The sequence below is a fragment of the Uloborus diversus genome, chromosome 2 (assembly GCF_026930045.1).
Source record: "Uloborus diversus isolate 005 chromosome 2, Udiv.v.3.1, whole genome shotgun sequence".
Classification (NCBI taxonomy): Eukaryota; Metazoa; Arthropoda; class Arachnida; order Araneae; family Uloboridae; genus Uloborus; species Uloborus diversus.
In genome coordinates, this window is record NC_072732.1 from 116548272 (window position 1) to 116571031 (window position 22760).

Below are 22760 nucleotides of genomic sequence, written 5' to 3' on the forward strand. Positions count from 1 at the left end.
TTCTGAATCTATTCAAAGAAAAAAATCTAGTTTATGCAGTTTTAAACTATATTCATAATAAATGATGGATCATTTAAAATGATGGTCCAAAACTAATCTAGAACTATTACCGTCTTTTTCTTCAGAAGGACTTCGTTCTGCAACCTTATTTACTGACAAGATCTTTGCAGAAACTTGAGCTTCTAATTTAAAATCAGGCTTGATATTTTTTAGGCCCTGATACTCAATTATAGTTTTTAAAATTACGTACAGCATTTTAAAGTTTACAGCGCCAACTTCAGGAACTTGCAGCGCAAATTCTAACAACTCACACAAAGTAAAATTTCCGTAACACATTTTAACACTTTTTTACTCGCAATAAGTTTTTAAGTTCACGACAAAACAATTTCAAAAAATTCCGCATATCCATTTCGAAACCATTAGTAAGGTTGCCATTACTAATGTTAAAAAACATTGAAAATGTTTTATACCAAAAATCATTATTTTTTTCGGAAAATTATTTTCTGAAAAAGGAATGGAATCATTTTACCATAAAAGACTCGCAGTTGCATCGAAATCCCTAATACTATGCTCTACAAATTTTAAAAACTTACTTTTGTTTTTATTTATTTGTTTTTCAAGTTCTTCTCTTTAACTGTATCTGTCAAATTTCACTGTTCTCGATTTTCGGCGTGTTTTTAAGGCCGGACAAAATTACCATTTATAGATAGTCATTTAAAAAAATAATTTTGATTTTTTTACATCACATTCTGTGTGAGATCTTCCCTTTTGAAACTTATTCATCGTTTTTGAAAATATTTTCGAATAAATATGGCTTTACATGTCCCAAGGGCACCCGGTATATCGCAGATGTTTAAAGAAGGCACAAAGGTTTGCATGACATCTATTGTTGTACATAAGTGATATCTTTAATAAACGACGTACAATGTATTTATATACAAAACATTCAATAAACTATTCATATTCAACATTTGGAAAAATTTAACTTAAAAATGTTAAGTATACTGTGATCGGATGTTTCTGTAATCAGGATACATTCATGTACGAGGAATAATTGTTCGATTTCTTTTTAATCATTTTCCTTTCAGCAGTTTAGTGTGTCACCAAAAAAAAAAGACATTAAGTGAGAAGTAAAAAAATATGAGACGTCGCATATCGAAATATACATGTTTTTGAAATCATTTAACGCTGTTACTAAATTTTGAAATAATATAGCATTATTAGTAAATTTGAGGTTACTCGGATATCCAATGAGGAATTTGAGTTGAAAAATAACTCAGATAGATTTCTAGTTCTTAGAAACCTCATTTTTTTTCTTTTTTGATTACTTCGTTCTTCTAACAGAAATCTGTAGGAGCTAATTTTTATAGCTTCTAAAAAGATCTAAATGTCCCTGCATCAAATTTAAAACTTAATCTGGGTTATAAGAGGAAATTTTCAAGTTTCTATGTTCAAATTTTATTCATTGATGGAAATGTAGCTACATGTTCATAAGGGCATGGGTATAGCCAGGATTCCTGTTAGGGAGGGGCAAGCTTAGACAAAGATAGTGATTTTTAGATGCCCCCTCTTCCCAAGAAAAAAAAAAAACTTTCAGCTATTTATGGTCGGATGAGTCGGAAAATGCAGTTATGCAGCTCCACTACCAGAAAGTGGGGGGGGGGGGGGCAATAAGACCCTTCCTGTCTCTATTTTGACCTCAACATTTCTTTATTTTCATTTATTTTTTTAAATCCTTATAGAAGTCTACATTTATTGTTTACTTTTTGTAGCATTTTTCTGGATTAGAGGAAGCTATTTGCAGAAATATAGAAGCTTGTGTCCAGTTAGCAGATACATTACGAACAACCTACGGTCCATATGGTAAGAATAGTTTCTGTATGTCTTTTACCAGGGGTCTGTCCAGGATTTTTCATAGGGTCCGTTTTTTGTGAAAAATCAAATAATTTTGTGAAAAATGAATTAGTTTTGTGAAAAATCAAAAACTTTCGCAAAAAAAAAAAAAAATTGTTTAAACGAAATTTTGGAATTTATAGATAGCACAAACTGCATCAATTAAACTTAAAGTTGAGTGTTTTCCTCTTCTATGTCGAGAAAATCATTTTGGAGTTTTTCTGATATTTGGCGGGGGGGGGGGGGGGGTAGCATCGCTCTCTCAAGTATATTTGTCTACCATTTTTTTGTTAGAATTACTTTAAATACTGTACAGAAATATATTATACTAGAAATATTTCTGTACAGTATTTAAAATAATTGTAACAAAAAAATAAATAAAATAAAATTCAGAATAGGGGGTTCAGCATTTAACTTTTTGACCCAAGACACAGAATTTCATTTAAAACTTATAAATTCTGAGATTTTAACAAAAATAAAAAGATGTTTTAATTGTTTACCTCTTAACAAAGCGTAAATATCATCAAAAATTCGAAAAATCGGATTCCCATAGCGGATGCAAAGAGATCGCAATTCTCAAAGTGAAGGCATCAAAAGTATAAAAACGGCTTGTAAAAAAAATATTTTTGATAAAATTATTTTAAAATTGCTTTTTAGAGTCCTATGATAAACATTTCATTAATATCTGTTGACACAGTTGACGCAAAAAAAATAAAATAAACTATCTATTCAGCATTTTAATTTTTGACTCATAACAGAAAATGGAATCTTGCTTTAAAAACTTGAAATGAGAGTTCTAACAGAAATAAAGAGACTTTTCATTTATTTGCATCCTAATAAAGCGAAATTAGCTTGAAAAAAGAACAAAATATGATTCTCATATCGGATGTTAAAAGATTGCATTTTTCAAAATGTAGACATCTAAAGAAAAAAACGGTAATTAAAAGAGTTTGTTTAAAGTTAATCATCCTTGTTAGTATCGAAAAATCAAAACCCATATAATTTTCTCCGAAAATAACAATTAAACATCGCACCACACCGCACCGTAAAAACGCAAATATTGACAAGCAGGTAAAATGATGAGAATATTTTCTAATCAAGTCATTAAAAAGGTTCAACGCCAGACGCTAAGTGGTGATAATTTTAAAGTTGGTAACCCTATCTGAAGCGATCATATTTTTTCCCCACCCTTACTATCACTTTGCTAAGTTCATTTCGCAGATTTATATTATTATTGTTTATTAAATCATGAACAGAGAAAAGTGCTTACCAATGCCTTTTCAGAAAAGTTTACTGCAACACCGCTGCTAATTAGGTGTGATAAAACAAACAACCATTATATTTATTTTGCAGTAGCAATTATTTATCGCTTGCAGGTGCATTGCAAGAGTGCTGATTTTCATTTTTTTTTTTTTTCAAAATTAGCCGATTTTGTTTAAGCTGATCCCTCTAATTTGACTTTTAAAAAAATCCAAAAATTATCGGTTTATACACAGAAATATGCGGTTTATACACAGAAATATGCGTTACTTTGCTTTCAGATTTGCTCTTTCAATAAACAATTTGTGAAAGATCCGATCTTGTTTATCAGAATTTTGTGAAGGGTTCGTTTTGTTTGATCGGGATTTTGTGAAAGGTCCGTTTTGTTTGATCGGGATTTTGTGAAAGGTCCGTTTTGGTTGATCGGATTTTTGTGAAGGGCCCGTTAACTGACCCAAATATCCTCTGACCAGACCCCTGTTTACTGTAAGTTTTACATGTTTCATGCATAAATTAAATAAGTTTTTTCAGAATTGACCTTTTTTTCTTATCAAAATTGCAATTGTGTGTCAATAACTTGGGCGTGGTTCATATTTTGAGATAGGTGTTTCAATTCTATCTACTTTTATACATTATGCATAAAATGCATGCATTTTTGCTATCACAACATTTTGAAGTACAAATCCTAATTTTTTATGCATTCTGAAATTCAATTTTCGAATTTGAGACACACTGCCTTTCTGTTTGGAAGATTTTGCAATTCTCACTCCTGCAGTTTGAACTTACAAGAAGTAGAGAAAGTGTGGCAGGCTGTAGCTTTAGCAATTTACTTTGTTAAAATCAAAGATTTTAACTATTAATGAGAAGAACTGGAGATCAAAATTCAACAAAAACCTATTTTGGGAAAATCAGCAAAGGAAGGTACCCAAATTGAATTTAGATTGTTTGTCAAGTATTATGGTGTTCTATTTAATCACCATGCTGAAACTAAAAAAAATTTCCCCTGAATCTCTAAACCGGAGGTCCGAGGACAACAATAGATAACTCAAAAGATGACTGTCCTGAATTGATTTATTTTAAAGAGTGCTTTTTACTGTCATTATTAATTATTATAGTGTTACACCCGCACCTGTGGCAGAAGAAAATAGGCATTTTTAAAATTATAAATCCATGGGAAAAATCGTCTGCTTTTACATTAAGATTTTTATTAACAAAGTATTCAAATATATTTTTCATATTGTTTTGTTTGTTTCCCCCCCTTTTTTTTAATATGGTCCTTAAAATATTTCATGACGTCTTATAAAATTACTTAAAAATAGTTTTTGTTAAAAGTGGAAAATTCCTGACCCTGAAAATGAAAATTCAAGTGCCTCTTAAGAATAGAAAAAAAAATTGACATAGTCGACAGCTTTTGATCAAATAGAAAGAAAAATACAATTAATGTGAAAATAAATTGTTCATTTCAGAGTTTTGATGAATTTTCTGCTACTGATGTCTCCTACCCAAACTATTTTCAAGAAAGGGGATAAAAATTACAGCAGGAACCCCAACAACTTGCTTTTAATTTTAGCCCTTATCTTTTACTTGTAAACTTTGTCTTGCACCTTGTCAGTTTTAAAAAAATTAATAATCAAGTTATTAATGCGTATGAAAAATCCATAATTGTAAAAAAATAATCAACAAAGTTGAAGTAAAACTTAAGATGTAAGTTGAATTAAAATTTCCTAGTTATTGCATTTTTGTTTGTACTGTCAAATACTGTAATAAATTTCATGTTTTCAAGGAATGAACAAATTGATCATTAATCATCTGGAAAAGATGTTTGTGACAAGTGATGCAGCTGTGATCCTTCATGAACTTGAGGTAACATTTTTGCTTTCTTTCCTTATTTATTTATTTTTTAAGATAAAAAAACAAGTTACATCTTGAAATCAACAAATTATCATTTGTAAATCCTTATATCAGCTTTAAATATGCCTATAGATTATTCTATTATATTTGCTTTGAAGGAATCTTGTATTGGGGCGTGGCTAGCGGAGGAAACTGTTATATGGTTAACTTTGTTGGCGAAATGAGAAGTTTAAGTTTGAATTTAAAGTAACATAATTAATTAAACTTAATTTAGCCAACTATGAGGTCATGGAGTGTCAAGTTGGAGAGAAATATGAGGCAAGATTAACAAAAATATGTTTATTTAAATGAATAGATTATATAAAGTTGCCAAACAAGTTTACACCCATTTTCCTTCCCCCCAAATTAAAATTACAGTTGCTCAACAAAGCGAAAAAATGTCGCCAGTTTTGTTGAAGAAAAAATGAGTCGTTATTCAACCGAAAATAGGGTTAATAGTATCAGTACCAGGGGTGGGTCCAGGTTTTTATTTTTAGGTTTGCATTTTGTGGGGGGGGGGGGGGGGCTTTTCTCTTTTATTATACATGTATTTTTTTAGAAAAATCCTGTTACATCTTATACAGCAAGTTACATCTTATACAGTTGGCTCCCTGTTTAACGACTTTCAAGGTTCCACAAAAAATCGTCCTTAAATAGAAATCATCCTTAAATAGAATGCTTTTAAAACTAAAACGGACCATCTGGGACCGTGAAAAGCCGTCATTAAATAGAGACAGTCATTAAATAGAGCGTCGTTAAACAGAGAGCCAGCTGTATCTCAAATCTAAGCTAAAGCCCTTTGGTCTAAAAGACTTCATTTGGACTGACTTGGAAGCTGTAGATTTTTTACTGATGTTCTGTTTGCAGACGATGATGATGCAGAATTGATTGAGCTTCAAAATTAGGAGAGAACTGTTTTTACAAATAAAAGGTTATCAAGAAGTCTAATTTTAAAGTATGAAGTTTCGTGAAGTGTCCGCTTTTACAACATAGAATTTTGTGAAGAGGCCACAAAATGGACCCAATTTACGTCTACATCGACCTCTAGTACATACTTGGGGAAATTATGCCACTTTTGGGCATTATGAATCAATAAAATAGTTGACTTTCTACTAAAAACAGCTTTTTTTTCACATATGAATCTTATCTAAGTGCTTTTTATTTTAGATTCAACATCCTGCTGCGAAATTAGTTGTCTTTGCATCCGACATGCAAGAACGGGAAATTGGAGATGGAACAAGCTTCGTCATTATTTTTGCAGGAGCTCTTTTGAAAAATGCTGAGGAATTACTCAAAATGGTAAGTTTTCATTCTTGATCACTGAACTAGAAATTTTTGTGCATCTATCTTACATAATGAAAAACTGAACGTATGTATGTATCTATGGCCAAGTTACTTCTCCCAAATGCCGGTGAACTGACCATCAACCCAGGTATTCATAGATTCATAATTTGCCCGCCTTAATGTTTGGCTATTTAACAAAATCATCTGATAATAAATTAGCAGAGATATTAATTAAAAACTATTAATTAAAATACAATTTACAAAAAGTATGGTGAACCTAACATCTTAAAGGTTGTAAAGGCATCTGGCATTAGGCGGCTGGGCTACATATTTCGATATGCAGATGTATTCCCCACAAAAAGAGTCACCTTCTCCAACATTGAAGGAAAACGCTGAAGGGGGAGATCCCTGTGAGAAGACTGGATGGGATAGAAAAGGACTAAAAAGTAGTAGGAGTGAGCCGATGGAGGGCCATTGCAGGGAATAGGGGTAGGTGGGAAAGACTTCAACAGGCTGTAGCACCAGCAAAGAAGAATTAGAATCCTTAAATTTTGACATAAATCCCCATTTTTCGAAGGCTTTCCTCCATTCAAATTATTATTCAGTTCTTTATCTCAACTTTCTGTTACCAATGCTTTTATTAAAATTTGTATCATGAAGAAAATCATCGAGAAAAAAGATCTGTTGCCATTTTTTTCTCTAATATGAACAAATAAAATTTTTACTTTTGTTTTGAGACTTTTCCTGAAATCGGGGAATTTAAAATGTTTCCTTTTTGCTTATTTTTCCGCAATCTACCACAAAATTTTAATTTAAGTTTTTGTTCAAGCCTGGATGTTGAACACGCGTCACTTGACATAACTTTTATTTTCAAGGTAGACTGTAAAGCTGGGCAACGCAGCTAGTAGAAATCATAAAAGTTGAAGGTGAAAATATTTTTTGATGACTAAAACATTTCATAAGTGAAATAAAACATGCTTAAATGGTGCTTGGCTATTTTTTCAAGTGTATGGTTATTGCTTTTCCCTCCACCACACTCTCAGCAACAAAAGTCAGTTTGTCTAATTATTATTAAAATATTTAAAAGTACATAAGTAGATGTACTATATTAAGTGATTGTGTTAAAAAAAAAGATTGTTTAGTAGATCAGAGTTATGGTGTTGTAAAATAGATCATCCACAAGTGATATGCCTTGAGGAGGAGACGGGTTCATAAAATTGTGACAAGAATAAGAGAGAGAGAGTGACAAAAGTGACATCACACAATTATTATAACGATGTGTTTGTAAAAAATATGACATATGACAAGAGGAGGAGTTAGGTGAAGTGTGACAAAGGGAAAGGGGGTCAAATATGTTGAAAAAAAAGTGCGACATCATTTAAGGACAGCCCATTAATTCTCGTTCAAAATCTCATTTTACTCTTTCAAAACTCCTTCATTTTATTTCTGAAATTGAGTACGAACCCTGATTACATCAATCTTAGGCATTCTACCAAAATTATAAATTGCCAGTATATTCCCAAATTTACTAAATACTATTTTTTAACACACATTTGAACTTAAATGATAACGACTAAATAAGCCGTACTTTAATTAAGAGCTTAATATTAGATTCCCACTAATCATTAAAATAGCAGATTGTTTGCACAATTAACAAAATTACTACTTTGATATCAAGTTGGCCTTGATTTCTAAACATTAAAAGTTTTTTCTTTTTTTTTTATTTCCAAGGCATTTTTTTATTTTTATTTAGAAGGAAAATAATTAGAACTTAACTGGGCCATTGTTTGGTTACTTCTAGTAGGTAACACTTTCATGTAAGAGTGAAAAAAAAAAAAAGGTTTTGAAATTAAAAAATATTAGTGTTCAAAAGTTACATTTTCCAGAGAATAACCTACCAGCACATTCATCCAAAGTTGTTGCCGCCAAACTGCATGAATTGCTGCTGCACACACCCAGTATTCACCCGATCTGACTCCCTGCGACTTTTTCTTGTTCCTGAACATAAAGAAATGGCTCGCGGGGAGAAAATTTAGCCCAAACGAAGAAGTCATTGCCGAGACAGAGGTGTATTTTGGAGAGTTCAGCAAATCCTATTTTTTTGTAGGGGTTAAAAAAAAATGGCAGGAATGTTAAGTGAAGTGCATTGGTCTAAAAGGAAACTATGTTGAAAAATTGTGTCTTTATGTCTAACACGGGTGCTTATTGAACCGCCCTCGTATATTGTACTTGCACAGTGTTTCGCATTTATAGGAATATCTCTTTTTCTCTTCCTTGATATGGCTAGATTATTACTATGTCCAGCATTGTCATAAATATCTGGTTCTTGAATACTTACATAAATAGCACAGTATTTTCCAGTGTTGTATTTTGGAATACATTAGCAAAATTTTTAAAAGGGCTCAAAAATTAATCACAAAAACAGTGTTACAACTGCATTTTCATTATCACTCTTTATGTAAAATATATTGAAAAATTCATAATTATTAAAGAGTAATTTAGATGTGAGATAATAAAATGTATTTTTAATTTTTGTTGATTAAAATTTTTTAAATAAAGCACATAACTAATAAACCTGCCTATCTCCCCCCCCCCCCTTTAAAAAAATCTTAGATTATTGCTTAAAATCTCCTGCTTTTATTGTTCATTCTTCAAAAGTTATGGTATCACATTGATTGCTTCCTGGCAGTTTTTCATTGTACTTTTCTGACAGGAATGTGTGCAATAGAGGTGTAGACTGGTATTTTTCTTTGGTAGCCAGTGGCTACCAACACCAAAAACTTTGGTAGCCACTTCAAATTTTTGGTAGCCAAACATACACCCACACATATATATATATATATATATTATATACAGAAAAGCACCGTTTATACATTTCTCTTTGGTACGTTTTTTGAATTGGTCCCTGCAGAATCCAATACATTTTAATGCATACCTATTGTACGTTTTTCCCCTTATTACACTTTTTTCATACAGTCCCTTCAAAAACGTATAAACTCTGCTTCACTGTACATATATTTTATATATCTATGTATTAAAAATCTTAGCACAATAAAAATCAGTACCAGTGAAGATTGGTAAGTATTTTCCTTCTCTCATTGAAGAAATCTGAGAAAGATTTGGATTGAAATAGGATGGAGGAACACATTAAGTTAAAAATCGAATATTTGTTTGACCTACTGGTTTCACTTTTCATAGAATCCCCCTTGCCAACATATTTGCAAATTTAAATTTGTAGGACCAAATTTTAAAATTCAAAACCACATAATAAAAACAAACTAGAAAAATATTTGTAGTTTGCGAACAAATGGTTATTTTAAAAGTCTGAATTAGAATTGAACTAATAATAAAGTAGCTATCCACTACTCTATCAATCTGCCTATCAACATACGACATTTAGTATCGTTTATAGAAATAATACATTTCAAATTCAACAGCAAAAAAAAAAAATATGTTTAGATTTAATATTTTAGGATAAATTAAATTGATTAAAATAAAGCCTGTAAAAATAAATATATGAACAGGATTTATTACTTTTTAGTTATTAAAATATAACTTTCAATTATCAAAACTTCTGAAGTATTCAAAAATGCAAAAAGATTAGCAAAACTGGTGTGCAATGTCGGCACGTTTCCCGAAAATAATTGCATTTATTATTTATTATTAAAATAAAACTTAAAATAAGCTGACAACTTCCGACTGCCAAAAAAATTAAAATATGTTGGTACAAGATGCAAAAGGAAATCTAAAGCACAAGATGCAATTATCCTCAAAGTGCGATTCCAAAGTTAGCATGGCTCCAAAAATAAATTCTTTTATTAAAATGGAACATGAAACAAGCTAATCTAAGGTAGCACACATCAAAATAACTTTTGCTTATCAAAAATATGAAGACAATTGTACAAGATGCAAAAATTCAACCACGAGGTGCAGCTCCCCGCGAAGTGCGGTTACAAAGGAAGCATGGCTTCAAAAATAAATTCTTTTATAAAAATATAACATAAAACAACTAATATAAGGTTGCATTTGTCTAAATAACTTTCGTCTGTCAAAAATATTACGATATGAATAAGATGCAAAAGGATTTAAAACTCAACCACGTGGTTATAGTTATACGCGAAGTACGATTACAAAGAAAGCACAATTCCAAAAATAAATCAAGTCTTTAAAATAAACATAAAAATAAGCTAATTTAAGGCAGCCTGTGCCAAAATAACTTCCGATTATCAAAAATATTAAAATCTGTACAAGATCCAAAGGGATTGAAAACTCAACCACGTAGAGCAATTCCCCGCAAAGTACGATTACAAAGGAAGCGTGGCTTCAAAAATTAATTCTTTTATTAAAATGGAACATAGACCAAGCTAATCTAAGGTAGTATACGTCAAAATAAATTTCATTTGTCAAAAATATTAAGAAATGAACAAGATGCAAAGCTGATAAATAAATACCTTTGTGCTGAATAGTAAAGTCAAACCAAACAACGTAAGTAGAAGTATTTACAAATTTGTGCTTCTACTTACGTTGTTTGGTTTGACTTTAAGATGCAAAGCTATTGAAAACTCAACCACGAGGTGCAGTTCCCCGCGAAGTACGATTACAAAGGAAGCATGGATCCAAAAATAAATCCATTCATTAAAATCAAACACGAAATAAGCTAATTAAATTTAGCCTGCGCAAAATAACTTCCGATTTTTAAAAATATTTTTAATATTTACAAGATGTAAAAGGTTTGAAATCTAAATCACGAAGTGCAATTTTTCGCACGAAGTACGATTTCAAATTTAATATGGTTTCCTAAATAAAAAGTCATGACAATTAAACATTAAATAAGCTAATTTAACGCTGCATCTGTCAAAATATTTTCAGATTGAAAAAAAATTATATTATATTAAAATATTTGCAAAAGATGTAAAAGGAACAAGGGAAGCAGATTTTCGCGAAGCAAGTCGTGAAAAGTTTCATGACACCCGGTGTAAGTCGGCCACTTTAAAGTAATTTGGTACTTCTAAAAATTGATTTTTAAATCGATAGCGTATTATACAGCAGAAAAATAATGTATTTGGTGCCATGTTTAGTTTGTTACACACGTTACAGTAATCTTTCCAAAAAATAAAAATAAAAAATTCTATAATAATGAAAAATGAACTGACTTGATGCTGGTTGTCTTCGTTTTGAAGAACTGAAATAAAGTCTTGGAAGATGTATCCAATTTTATTCTCTTTGAGCTACCTCTACTCGTCATTTTCAACCTTTTAAAAAGTTATCAGAATTAGCTACGCCGCCGTATTTACGTTTCCCCTCCTCAGGCACTGCAGATGCTGCGGTGTTGACCTTGATTGGGTTAAGGGATCATGTCTGCTGGACCGCGGGGAGGTTTAAGTTTTCACCCCCCCCCCCTTCCCGAACAATGCTCTAAGCCCCGAACGCAGTGTAGGTGTAGCAAACGGGAAGTGGTCAACGAATCAGCGAGGAGAGGGGCAACATTTCAACTTTTCTTGAAGGTCAGTAAGTGACCTCGCGTCTAGACGAGTGACTACCACAGCATGAAAAACTGGATCCGAAAGCACAGTGCAATCGATAACTTCAACTTGGGGGGATTTTTTTCCCCTTTGGTCACCCGGTGGCGATCGGCGCTGAAATCTTTGGTAGCCATTGAAAATTTTTGGTCGCCAATTGGCGAGTGGCGACCGCTAATCTGCACCTCTAGTGTGCAAATAACTGTAGTTGCTTTTATGAAATGAGCAGCAGTCAATTTCTTAAATGTTGTCATTAATCAATTAATTGAAATAATTTTTATTTAGTTTTTGGTGACTTTTTGTATGTGGGTTTTTTTTTTTTTTTCTAAATGCAATATTGAATATATTATAAATTGTTGGAGCTTAAAATATTTCCAAATTTTTCTCAACAGGGATTGGCACCTTCTGAAATTATTCAAGGATATGAACTAGCTTTGGAAAGAACACTTGACATTTTACCAAGTATGTATAGATAGATATAAAGTGTGACTTCTTTATTTAACATAATTTTATTTACTGAGCTATTTCACTTTGCTTTCATTAAAATGCTCAAAATTCCTTGATTTCATGCGGAATTTCCTTAAAGTTTTGATTTTTTGTATATCAATCTAGAAATCTTAAATGACTTCTGCCCCCTTTTCAAAAATATCAAATTTGAATCTCTTTATGTGAGAAGCCTTTTGAGCAGTATCTAGTTCATTTTTATTTGGACAAACTGTAAACAATAACATACCTGCCCAGCCTTCCGGATTTCCTGGAAGTTTTACGGATTTTTATTTCCTTTTCCGGTTATGAGCAAAATCTTCCGGATTTTTCACGTTTTGTAGGGAAAAAATTATCTCGCCAATTTTGGCGCTAACGATTCTTTTGTGGAACGTTTTAGGCCAAGTAGCCAAGGAAAGGTTGCCGTAGGAGAATGGCAGAAGAAGTGAGGCAAGATTATGATGTCACGGAGTGATACAGCGCATGACTTCATCGGGATCCAATCAAAGCAAGCGTTGCGCCTGGCAACTAGGGGCTCAATTTCGGCGTTGATTATCTTCTCGTTCTCTCAGTTCGAGCTGTTTTTGCTTTGTTCTTTTTTTAAAATGAGTACCAAATGTTATTTCCAAACTTTTAAAGAAAGCAATAAAAGTAATATTTACTAAACGAAAGTAAGTTCAATTGATATGAAATTCATAACTAATATATTGTTAAATAAAAAGAGGATAGGGGTTCTGTTTGATTTTATTTTGCCTTAAAATCTTGTGGATAAAAATAAAAAAATCTTCCGTATTTTTTTTCTCGGAGGTTGGCAGGTATGCAATAATTAGTGTTACTTTTTGACATATTGACATGCTGTTCCCCTTCTACTGTTTTCCAAGAAAATGGAAAAAATGGTTTAATCAATAACAAATGTATAAAAGTTCAAAAAATGAAATGACAAAATAAATAAAATCTGATGATAATTATCCTAGCCTCAAGCAAAACAGCATTCAGTACCTTGGTAGAAACTTAGTATTGTCATAAACAAGGCTCATATTAATTTTTTCAAAATGTTTGTGGAGTTCAGAAGTTTGACACTTAATGTCATTTTACATTCACAATAGAAACATGCATTCACTACTTTCAATTATGTCAGGGTTTTTTAGCTCTTATTAGTCCAATAAATTTTATTTTTCACTGACAGTTGAATAAGCACACTAATCTGAGGCAGATTTCTACTAGTAGCTTGCAGTTTTCTTTTCCACTTAGTTAAGTATTCAGTATTGCTTCATCTGTCCCCCCCCCCCCCCTCAGTCATATGCTCTTTTCTATTTCCTTGTACAAAGAACAGGAAGTATGGTATTTGCAAAAAAAAAAATCACAAAAAAATTAACCCAAATTTTTCATGTTACCCTCAAATAAATGCTGTGCAGTTTTTCCCTCCTACTCCCACATGCATAGGTACCTATGAATGTACAAAGAACAAAAATGTCTATTTTTAGTATTCATATGGTGATTATCAGGTCTTTATGTATTTTGCAAAACTCATGGAGGTAGGAGTACAGGAGGGAACATTCCGTATCTACTCCCATAGTCGTGTTTGAAGTAACTGAAAGACGGCAGCCATGTTGGTGCGAAAGAGGGAAAAGACTCTTATTACTCAAGCGAAAATTTCGCGTGTTTTACTTTTCTCGCTCAAATTGATAATGAAAGTATTTTTTGCCTACCTAAGAAATAAAAAAATAATGCACAGCACAATTATATTTAAAGCTTTAAATTTCCAAGGAATAAAGTAATTGCATAATTAATGTCTTTAGTTAATTAAAATTAATTTAATTGCAGATGAATTATCAACTGATTTTAAAATACTATTTTTATTAATAAAACACAATGACTCTCCCATAGATAAGAATACAGAATTATCAAAGCTTTGCAGCCTATGTCCAGATTATAAAATTAAAATACAGCACAATGAAAAAAAGTAGCTATAAATCAACAAAGATAAATAAAGGAATAATATAAATGAAAAACCAATTTTGGTAAAGTTGTCAGAATTAGGATAAAGTTAAAATAAAACTAACAAAATTTAGATAGTTTAAAAGAAAAAAAATCCCATATAAATGAATGTTGAACAGCATAAAATTTTAAACATCTTCTTAAAAACCTATCCATCCAGTTCTTTGAATTTTGATGATTCATTCTTTATTTTTAAAAGAAATACACAGAATACTTGGTTGGTATTTGGTATAATGCATATTGGCAGACAAACCGAATATTTGGTTTGGCAGGGTACTTCAATGTTTGGCAACCAAATGGTAAACAAATTTAAAAATTCCCAAAGAAACATTTTTTCAATTCAATGTATGAAAGTATCAGTATAATTGTACCACATCACAATATTAATTAAATTTCTTACTCATTAATTTTGTCACATCTAATTTAGTTTTAATGTTTGAAAAAAAGCTCAGATCTTGAATGAAAATTTTGTTGCTTTTCAATGTTCATTATATTTTCTGACACATTACATTAGTTTTACTATTATAAACAAATCTGACACAATAACCAGAAAAAATCAATAATGTTAATTAGTAATAAATATAAAACATTAATTTATTATTAGTTTACATTTACTGCTGTTTTTTTTTTTTTTTTACTTAAAATCATGGATGTAGTACCTGCATGCATTTTTTTTTTAATAAAAGCACTTGTGTTTTTTATTTTGTAGCATTTTAATTTCTAATTTTTATGCCAGATGAAATAATGATTAAAAACAACCTATTTAAGATTAGTGTTTGTAATCAGTCTAATTTGCACTTAATAACAAAAAATGAAAGCATCCGACAATGTTTCGAATTTCATTTCAAAATTTTATTGATAGAATTGTTTATAAGTTACCGAAGAGTAGCAGCAAATCGCATCAACAAATTTTGATTTGTAATGATATTTTAAGCAACTCGGGATTGTATTTGTAAGTAAAATAAATGCAGGATTATTTATGACACAATATGTTACCATCATTATCTGTTATTGAATCATATATTATGGAAGAAATTAATTATTCATTTATGCAGAATTAGCTAGGGATCTCTTTCCTACATGCATCATTAGTGCAGTTGAAGGCTACACAAGACACCACAAAGTCGAAATCTGTTTGAAATTCGACAAAAAGTTGGACACTTTCCGTATCTTAAACATTGCAGACACAGTTTCCCGATACACGCAAGATGGCGGCCGGTTACAATTATCGCTTCCAGAAATTCCCCCTGTACTCCATCCTGCTATTCTTACATCCATGGCATAACTTGAAATCGGTGTGCCATAAAAGGTTGAAATTTAGTACAGTAGGCGCCGCTTAATGTGATCACTTTGGGACAAATACAATTTAATAACAGCAACTGACTGATAACAATAACCAAAAAGAATCAAGGAGACGCAAAATAATGTTTTTGTTGTTTTTTTTTCTCAATTAAGGTGCATTTATTTTGGCAACCTCAAATTAAAATCACAATGACTCAACTAAACGCAGTTTTAAATTATAAATTATTAAATTAACAGAAGGGAAATATCTGAATTATAAAAATTTAAAGCTAAATTATGCAATTTTTAATCACATAGTAATAGGTGAAGTAAAATATGACTGTTTTCCATGACATTCGTAAACCAGTTTCAAAGCACATTCAGTTTTTCTATCTTTTCCAGCATGGTTCTGCTTGTTGTTTAAATTTTAATTTTTTCTGCATAGATGTTTTTTTTTTTTTTTTCATATGCTTTTTCTTCCCCAATTTCTTGTATTTGAATATGTTTTAATGCATTTAATAATTCAGTTAATATATGTTGCATGAAAATGCATCATCAACATGCAAAGTGAAATGTTTTATTTCTAATTTGGATTTCTTAAAACTAAATACTCACTTTAAGACATCAGTTATCGTTAAAAGATGTAGCAATCTTACCAAATTGTATCTGTACAACATGGTGTTTAATTCCTTGCCTTTTGACCTTTACAATAAGCATATCTCTTGCAATTTCTCTTTAAATTTCCTTAATTTACATCATTATACAGTTCAAAATATGTAATGTTGTGTGTTTTTGTTCTGTATCAAGATTAATATTACTTTATAGATTTAATGTGCAGTGAAGTAAAGAACACCTCTAATGAAGAAGAAGTTGTGAAAGGAATTCAATCTGCTTTGATGAGCAAAGCTTATGGGAATGAAAATTTTTTGGCTCATTTAATAGCAAAGGCTTGTGGTAAGTAAATTGTAATATTCAGAACTTTTTCCAATTGATTGAATAGGATATGTTTTTAACATGTTGTTTGAAGAGAGGAGGGAATGAGGACTAAATTTTTTTAGAAATATTTTTAAAACAAAACCCTCATGAAGCTCAATGTAGTTTTATCGTTTGGTTTATAAAAATAATTCAATTACAAGTGCTCCCCCCCCCTTTTTTTTTTTTTTTTTTTTTTTGAAAACATTTTTTTATGTTATTTTTGTACAAAATAAATGAGAATTCATTCTTAAACAGGGATAATAAATAAATTCAAAATTACTTTTCAATAAATTTGCGCTATTATTATACAATGGCGTGCGTCACTATGGGAGGGGGTCGGCCCTGGGTGTCACCTGTCTGGGGCGGGACACCCGGGTGTTATTGCAAGTTTTTGAAAAAAATATAAAGCTAAAAGCATTTTTAAGACTCAGACGCGCTACTTTTCCGTGGAAATGCGGATTTCAACTTTTTCCCCCGTCAATTTTATCATTGGTGAGATTGATGCAGATTAGCATTAATATTTTCATGGCGGGGGGGGGGGGGGGGTGACTGAAAAGATAAAATGTTCTATTCCACGCACTGATCACCAAGTTATGAAAATTATTCCTTGAGCGAGAGCTGTCCAAATACTCACACACCTTTGAGCTTTGATATTAGCGGACATCCATTCTTGGCAATAAATCACACTATCTCCGACGCTTCCCTTCCGCTGGGTTTCGATAAATGACGTCACTTGCCGAATGCCCACAGCTATGGAAAGCCAGCGGAGTTTGAAGTTCACCGACTCTCTTGGCACCCTCTCTGGCTATTTATGCACAGATCACTTTGCATGAGTGTCGAACGTGTAGACTGTATGCATTGCGCAGGAAAGCAGGTTTCTGCGATCATCCGCAACAAGATAGCATGCATTTTACTTAGTCTTTTTAGTCTTTTTTTAAAGCAATCCAATATTTTTTGTCTTAGTCATTTCAAAATGCTTTAAAATTGCAAACAAATTTGGATTTTTTTCTCTATTCACGTTGAGTAATTCAATTCGAAAATGTCGAAAGCTTTTCCTGACAGCGTAAGGCCTCTATATAAGGGGAGTTGACTCATCCAGCATTTTGGTTCCAAAATTGCAGAGGCACAAAATTAGTTTTTATAAAAATGCCTCGTTGCAGTAAACTAGTGCCCAAGCTTTAGCTGAGTTGCCTGATTGATGTTTGATTATTTTATTCGGTAAATAAAAAATATTTATTTAATATAAGTTGGAAAACAAATTAGGTGTGGAGATGATATTCATTACAGTAAACGTTTCCCGAAACATTTTTTAAAAAATCCAAGATTTTTTTTTTTTAAATCTTAGGGGAAAAGTTTTAGTTTTTCCACATTAGGGGGGCTACTTTAATCAGTTTTAATTATTTTGAAACTTTTTTATTTAAACTTAATTTTGAATGAAGCAAGTAACCTGGAATTTTCTAAAAAACGACCTCGAAAAGCTGAAAAAGTTGGAATTTTTTTTAACCACAGCTGTATGAACCCTGTACAAAGTATAGAGGTTTAATCTTACATTTGTGTCCCGTTGTTGCACCAATCGAAACATCTATATTGTATACACGCAAAAATGAATTTAAAAAATGAAAAATTCGGACCTACCTGATTCTTGCATCAAAGCCCTCATTTGTAGACTATCGTTGGTGACTTTGGGAGAAAGCCTGGATAAGTCAGGAGACTCGTCTTCGAAGTTTTTCGAATTTGACTTTCTAAAAACGTGACTTCATGCTTCGTTTGGAAATGACAGGAGACAGAAAGGGTGCGAGGTTCGGCTTCTCAAATCTTTAATCATAAAATCTTTTTCGAATTTAAATCGATTTCAAATCTTTTAGGGCATTAAAGGGTTCATGGGCGCTTTTTTTAGATTAAAAACCTTATTTAGGCTATTTTTGAGGATGTAGAAGTGTCAGGATGTCCCCAGAACTTTTATTGTCATTGAAGATTTAAAACTGCAAGTTTTGGCTGTATAGTAAAATGTTATTAGTGTGTATAGGTTAAAGTACTCATAGTTTTAAGTTAAGTACATGTACTCTCCCTAGGAAATTTTTCAAAATTGAAGGCCTAAAAACGTACTTCTGCGCTATGTTTGGTAACGTAAGAGGGAGGATTCTGGGGCTTTCCTAAGAAGTTTTTCGACATCAAGGCTTCAAAAAAGTATAAGGGAAGTAATGAGAGATTCAGGAACTCTACCTTCAAAGTCGAAATTGTGTCCTGTTTCAGCTTCAGTTGATCATAGTCCAGACTTGCATTCCCGTATGCGATTCTGAGATGAAAGTACTCGTAGCGATAATTTCCAATAGATCAATAAAATATCTTGGCAACTTACAGCATTTAGTATAATCTGTCACAAATAGCTGAGTTGCTGAGTACATAGTAAATGTTACGGTTGTCGTTTTCCAATTGGGCCAGCAATCCAGGATATTGTCCTTTCATATTTGTTACCCAATTCTAACTGGGCAGTCAACAGTTTTAGTGGTTGCAGAGAGCAAATTTTGGATTTCTCTCAAAAGTTGTTCCCTTATCCCAAGTTCTTCTATTGTTGTCGTCTTGGCTATCAGCCTTTTTAATAGTCTTAAATTTATTTTATCATGGAATGGAAGCATAAGGATAGCTGGTTTACAACTGAAATATCATGTATATCATTGGTACCCAACCTACGCCCTGCAGGCCACATGGGGCCCGCGAAGCTGATCTATTTGGCCCGTTGTAGTGTTCAATGTAGTGAAACGCAAAATATATTCTGTAATATAGGTGCTACTTTGGCTTAAAGAGCCAATTAAAATCTAAGCTCCTTTCCATTAATACAAAAATAAACCTATACAAAACCCTCATAAGTCTGATCATTTTATACGGTAGTGAGACATGGGCAATTAATAAAACAGAGGAAAACAGACTTCTCATTTTTGAAAGAAAGATCCTTTGGTCAATTTTTTAGCAGTAAAAGAAAATGATGCTTGGAGAAGTTTATATAACTTTGAAGTATACCACAAATACAGACAACCCAACATCTTAAGAGTAATTAAAACCAATAAAATCAGATGGCTGGAGCACGTATTTAGGCATGCAGATCTGAACCCGGTTAAAAAACTAACTTTTTCAAAGATTGAGGGTTCAGGGAGAAGGGGAAGACCAGCAACAAGGTGGTTGGATAGTGTTGAGAAGGACCTAAAAATTTTGGAGTGAACAGGTGGAGAAACCTGGCAACGTGTCATACCGCCTGGAGGAAGCAGACGGAGAAAGCCTTGGCCTGCACCAGGCTGTTGTGCTGATGAAGAAGAGAGCAAATTTTCGATTTCTCTCAAAAGTTGTTCCCTTATCCCAAGTGCTTCTATTGTTATCGTCTTGGCTATCAGCCTTTTTAATAGCCTTAAATTTATTTTATCATGGAATGGAAGCATAAAGATAGCTGGTTTAGGACTGAAATATCATGTATATTATTAGTACCCAACCTACGCCCTGCAGACCACATGGGGCCCGCAAAGCTGATCTATGTGGCCCAGTGTAGTGTTCAATGCAGTAAAACGCAAAATATATTCTGTAACATTTGAATACTGTTCATTTTCATTTGGTCTTATGAATGATAGTTGCAAAATTTGAAGCTTAGTAGTCATGTATAGTATGTAATTTTCTAAAAAAGATACAAAGTTTGTATCAATAAAATAAGCATGCAGTAACAATAGAAGCAAAATTTAGTTTGTAACTGTCTTTAATTTTCCTTGTTTTCCCATTCTATTTAGAAAAATAGATTTTTTCTGACCCGCAATATCCCTCTTAATATGAGACGTGGGCCGAGGTAAAAATAAAAAAGGTTGGAGACTATTGATGTACAGCATCAATCACAGTTCTATAGAACTTTTCCCGTTTTACTTTACATGCAATTTCGACTTGAATTTGAAGGGCAAGAACTTAAATAATTTTTTAAGGGAAAATTTGTTTGTCAAAAAAGGGTCAATTGTTTAAGTTGGCCCGGTCGGGGATCCCTGACTGGCCGACCTGGCCAGTCTGCCCCAGCTAATTTGTTTCTAATGTCATCAATGCCTCTGAGTAATGCTATAGGATTGGCATATGACTATATTGCATCAAATGCCCAGGTGCATCATTTTATTCCTTAGATATTAGAAAGCTTTCAAAGAAATTGTTCTTCAGAAAGAAATTGTTCAGGGGGAGTTCATTGTAATGGGGAGTTTCTTATTTTAAATCTGTTATTTCTAGTTCTAATGTAAAAAAAAGGTATGATTTATAATTAAAATAATTGTCTTAGAATTTTAGCTGAAACAAGTTTTAGAGATATTGGAAAATTAATTAACCATTGAGAGTCATTTCTGACAATAAGATAAAATTAGCATTTAGCGATGATGTGTTAAAAAATTAATTTTCCTGGTGTATTCATAACAACTTTATCTTTACAACAACTTAAAAAAAACTATAAAACAACTTTAAACCATTAAGTTTACTCAAGTTTACAAGGAGGCCTTTGTCATTGGACCCAGGTTGAGCAGCAATGCTGATACATAACACTCAGTTCATTAAATTTGTTATTGATAAATTCACGCCTGGGATTCAATTTTACTGTCCTTTTCATCCCCAATGTCTTTTAGTATCTGAATCTTATAGATCTATATTATTTTGTCAATATCACTATCTAATACTTAACAGGGTTGGCTTTTTGCCGGCAGATACTAGTTTTTGCCCTGCCAGTGGCAGAAACTGGTTATAACCGGTAAAAACCGGCAGAAACTGGTAGAAACTGGCAAAAACTAGAAAATGTTTTTAATAGCTCTAGTAATTACTTAATGACAGGCAATTAAGTAAGATAAAACATATAACTCCATTTCGTCATTGCAAAAACTTAATATAATAGTTATTTAATAATTAATGTAAAAATATGTCAAATAACAAGACTGACATTTCCAAAGTAAAGTAAAATGTATCATAGTTGAAATTGCTATGTGTTAGAAATTTTAGCCTTGTAATGTTGTAAGTAACAAATTTTTCAGTTTGTTTATAATTATTTTGTTTGTATTCAATATAAAGTGTAATATATCAAATATTTAAACAAATACAGATTTTTTTTATTTCATTAAACTGTAAAATTCAGGAACTTGTCAGTTTACACTTAATATAACAGAATAAAGCCATTCTCAAAGAGCTCCGGCTGCTGCAACTTACTGTGCTGATTTAGCAAACAATGCAATAATAGAGCTTGAAACGAAATATGACTGCAAAGTATTATCTTGAGTAACTGATAATGAACTCAAGATGGAATTAATGAAGAAAATTATTGAAGAAAAAATGCCATCTGTTACAACTTATGGGTGTTCAGCTCATTACTTAAATCTTCTTCGACTGGATATCACACCAGATTCTCTCATTAAACATGTGGTTTCAGTCCAGAAATATTTCAGAAACCATCACAGGCAAGGAGCTTGGCTAAAGAGTATCCAAAAGCTGTGAAACCACATTTACCTTGTAATAGACGGTGGAATAGCTAGGTGGACTGCTTAGAGTCGTTTATGAAGAATCGCCCATATTATTTACAAATACTAGAAGAACATGAAGATGATATTCATGACAAAGGTATTGTTCAGATTATAAATAATCAGATGATTCACAAAGAAGTTAAACACTTGCTGCTGCAGATAAAACCTGTTGCTATTGCTCTGGATTCAGTTCAAAAAGAGAACTGCTCAATTGCAGAGGCTTGCGATGTTTGTATTCGTTTAACAAAAGACGCTCTTATGTGTGCTTTTGAGAAGGAAGTGATGCACAGATTTATTCAAGCAGTTACTGATAACCATTTACTCGTCTATATGCTCCATCCAAAGTATTTGGGAGTAATTTATCATGTAATCAAGAAGAAAGTGCCCGAACTTTACTCGCAAATATTAACCCTGATTATGTACCTTATACTATAGCTTTACAAAACAAATTGACCCCTTTTTCCGAAACCTATTTTTCCAATCAAGTTGTAACAACTACTCCAGCTATCGCATGGTGGTTCAATTTGAAAAAATGTGATATAGATGAAAGTTTTGTGAATCTTGCTTGTTTTTTGATGATACTGCCAGCTAGTTCTGCTTGGATTGAAAGAATCTTCGCAAATTTCTCCTTTGTGCACAACAAATTAAGAAATTGTTTAGGTTT

At 32.1% G+C, this 22760-nt stretch overlaps 1 protein-coding gene across 1 annotated transcript in view; it reads left to right on the top strand.

The window, feature by feature from the left end:
- Positions 1 to 654: 654 nt before the first annotated feature.
- LOC129217266 (T-complex protein 1 subunit theta-like) overlaps positions 655 to 22760 on the top strand; it is a 47082-nt gene continuing 24976 nt past the window's right edge. The window contains exons 1-6 of the mRNA XM_054851537.1: positions 655 to 870; positions 1773 to 1863; positions 4937 to 5016; positions 6211 to 6342; positions 12239 to 12308; positions 16434 to 16562. Of these exons, the coding sequence (XP_054707512.1) occupies positions 811 to 870; positions 1773 to 1863; positions 4937 to 5016; positions 6211 to 6342; positions 12239 to 12308; positions 16434 to 16562 (562 nt within the window). The 5' untranslated portion in view covers positions 655 to 810. The remainder of the gene's footprint in view (positions 871 to 1772; positions 1864 to 4936; positions 5017 to 6210; positions 6343 to 12238; positions 12309 to 16433; positions 16563 to 22760) is intronic.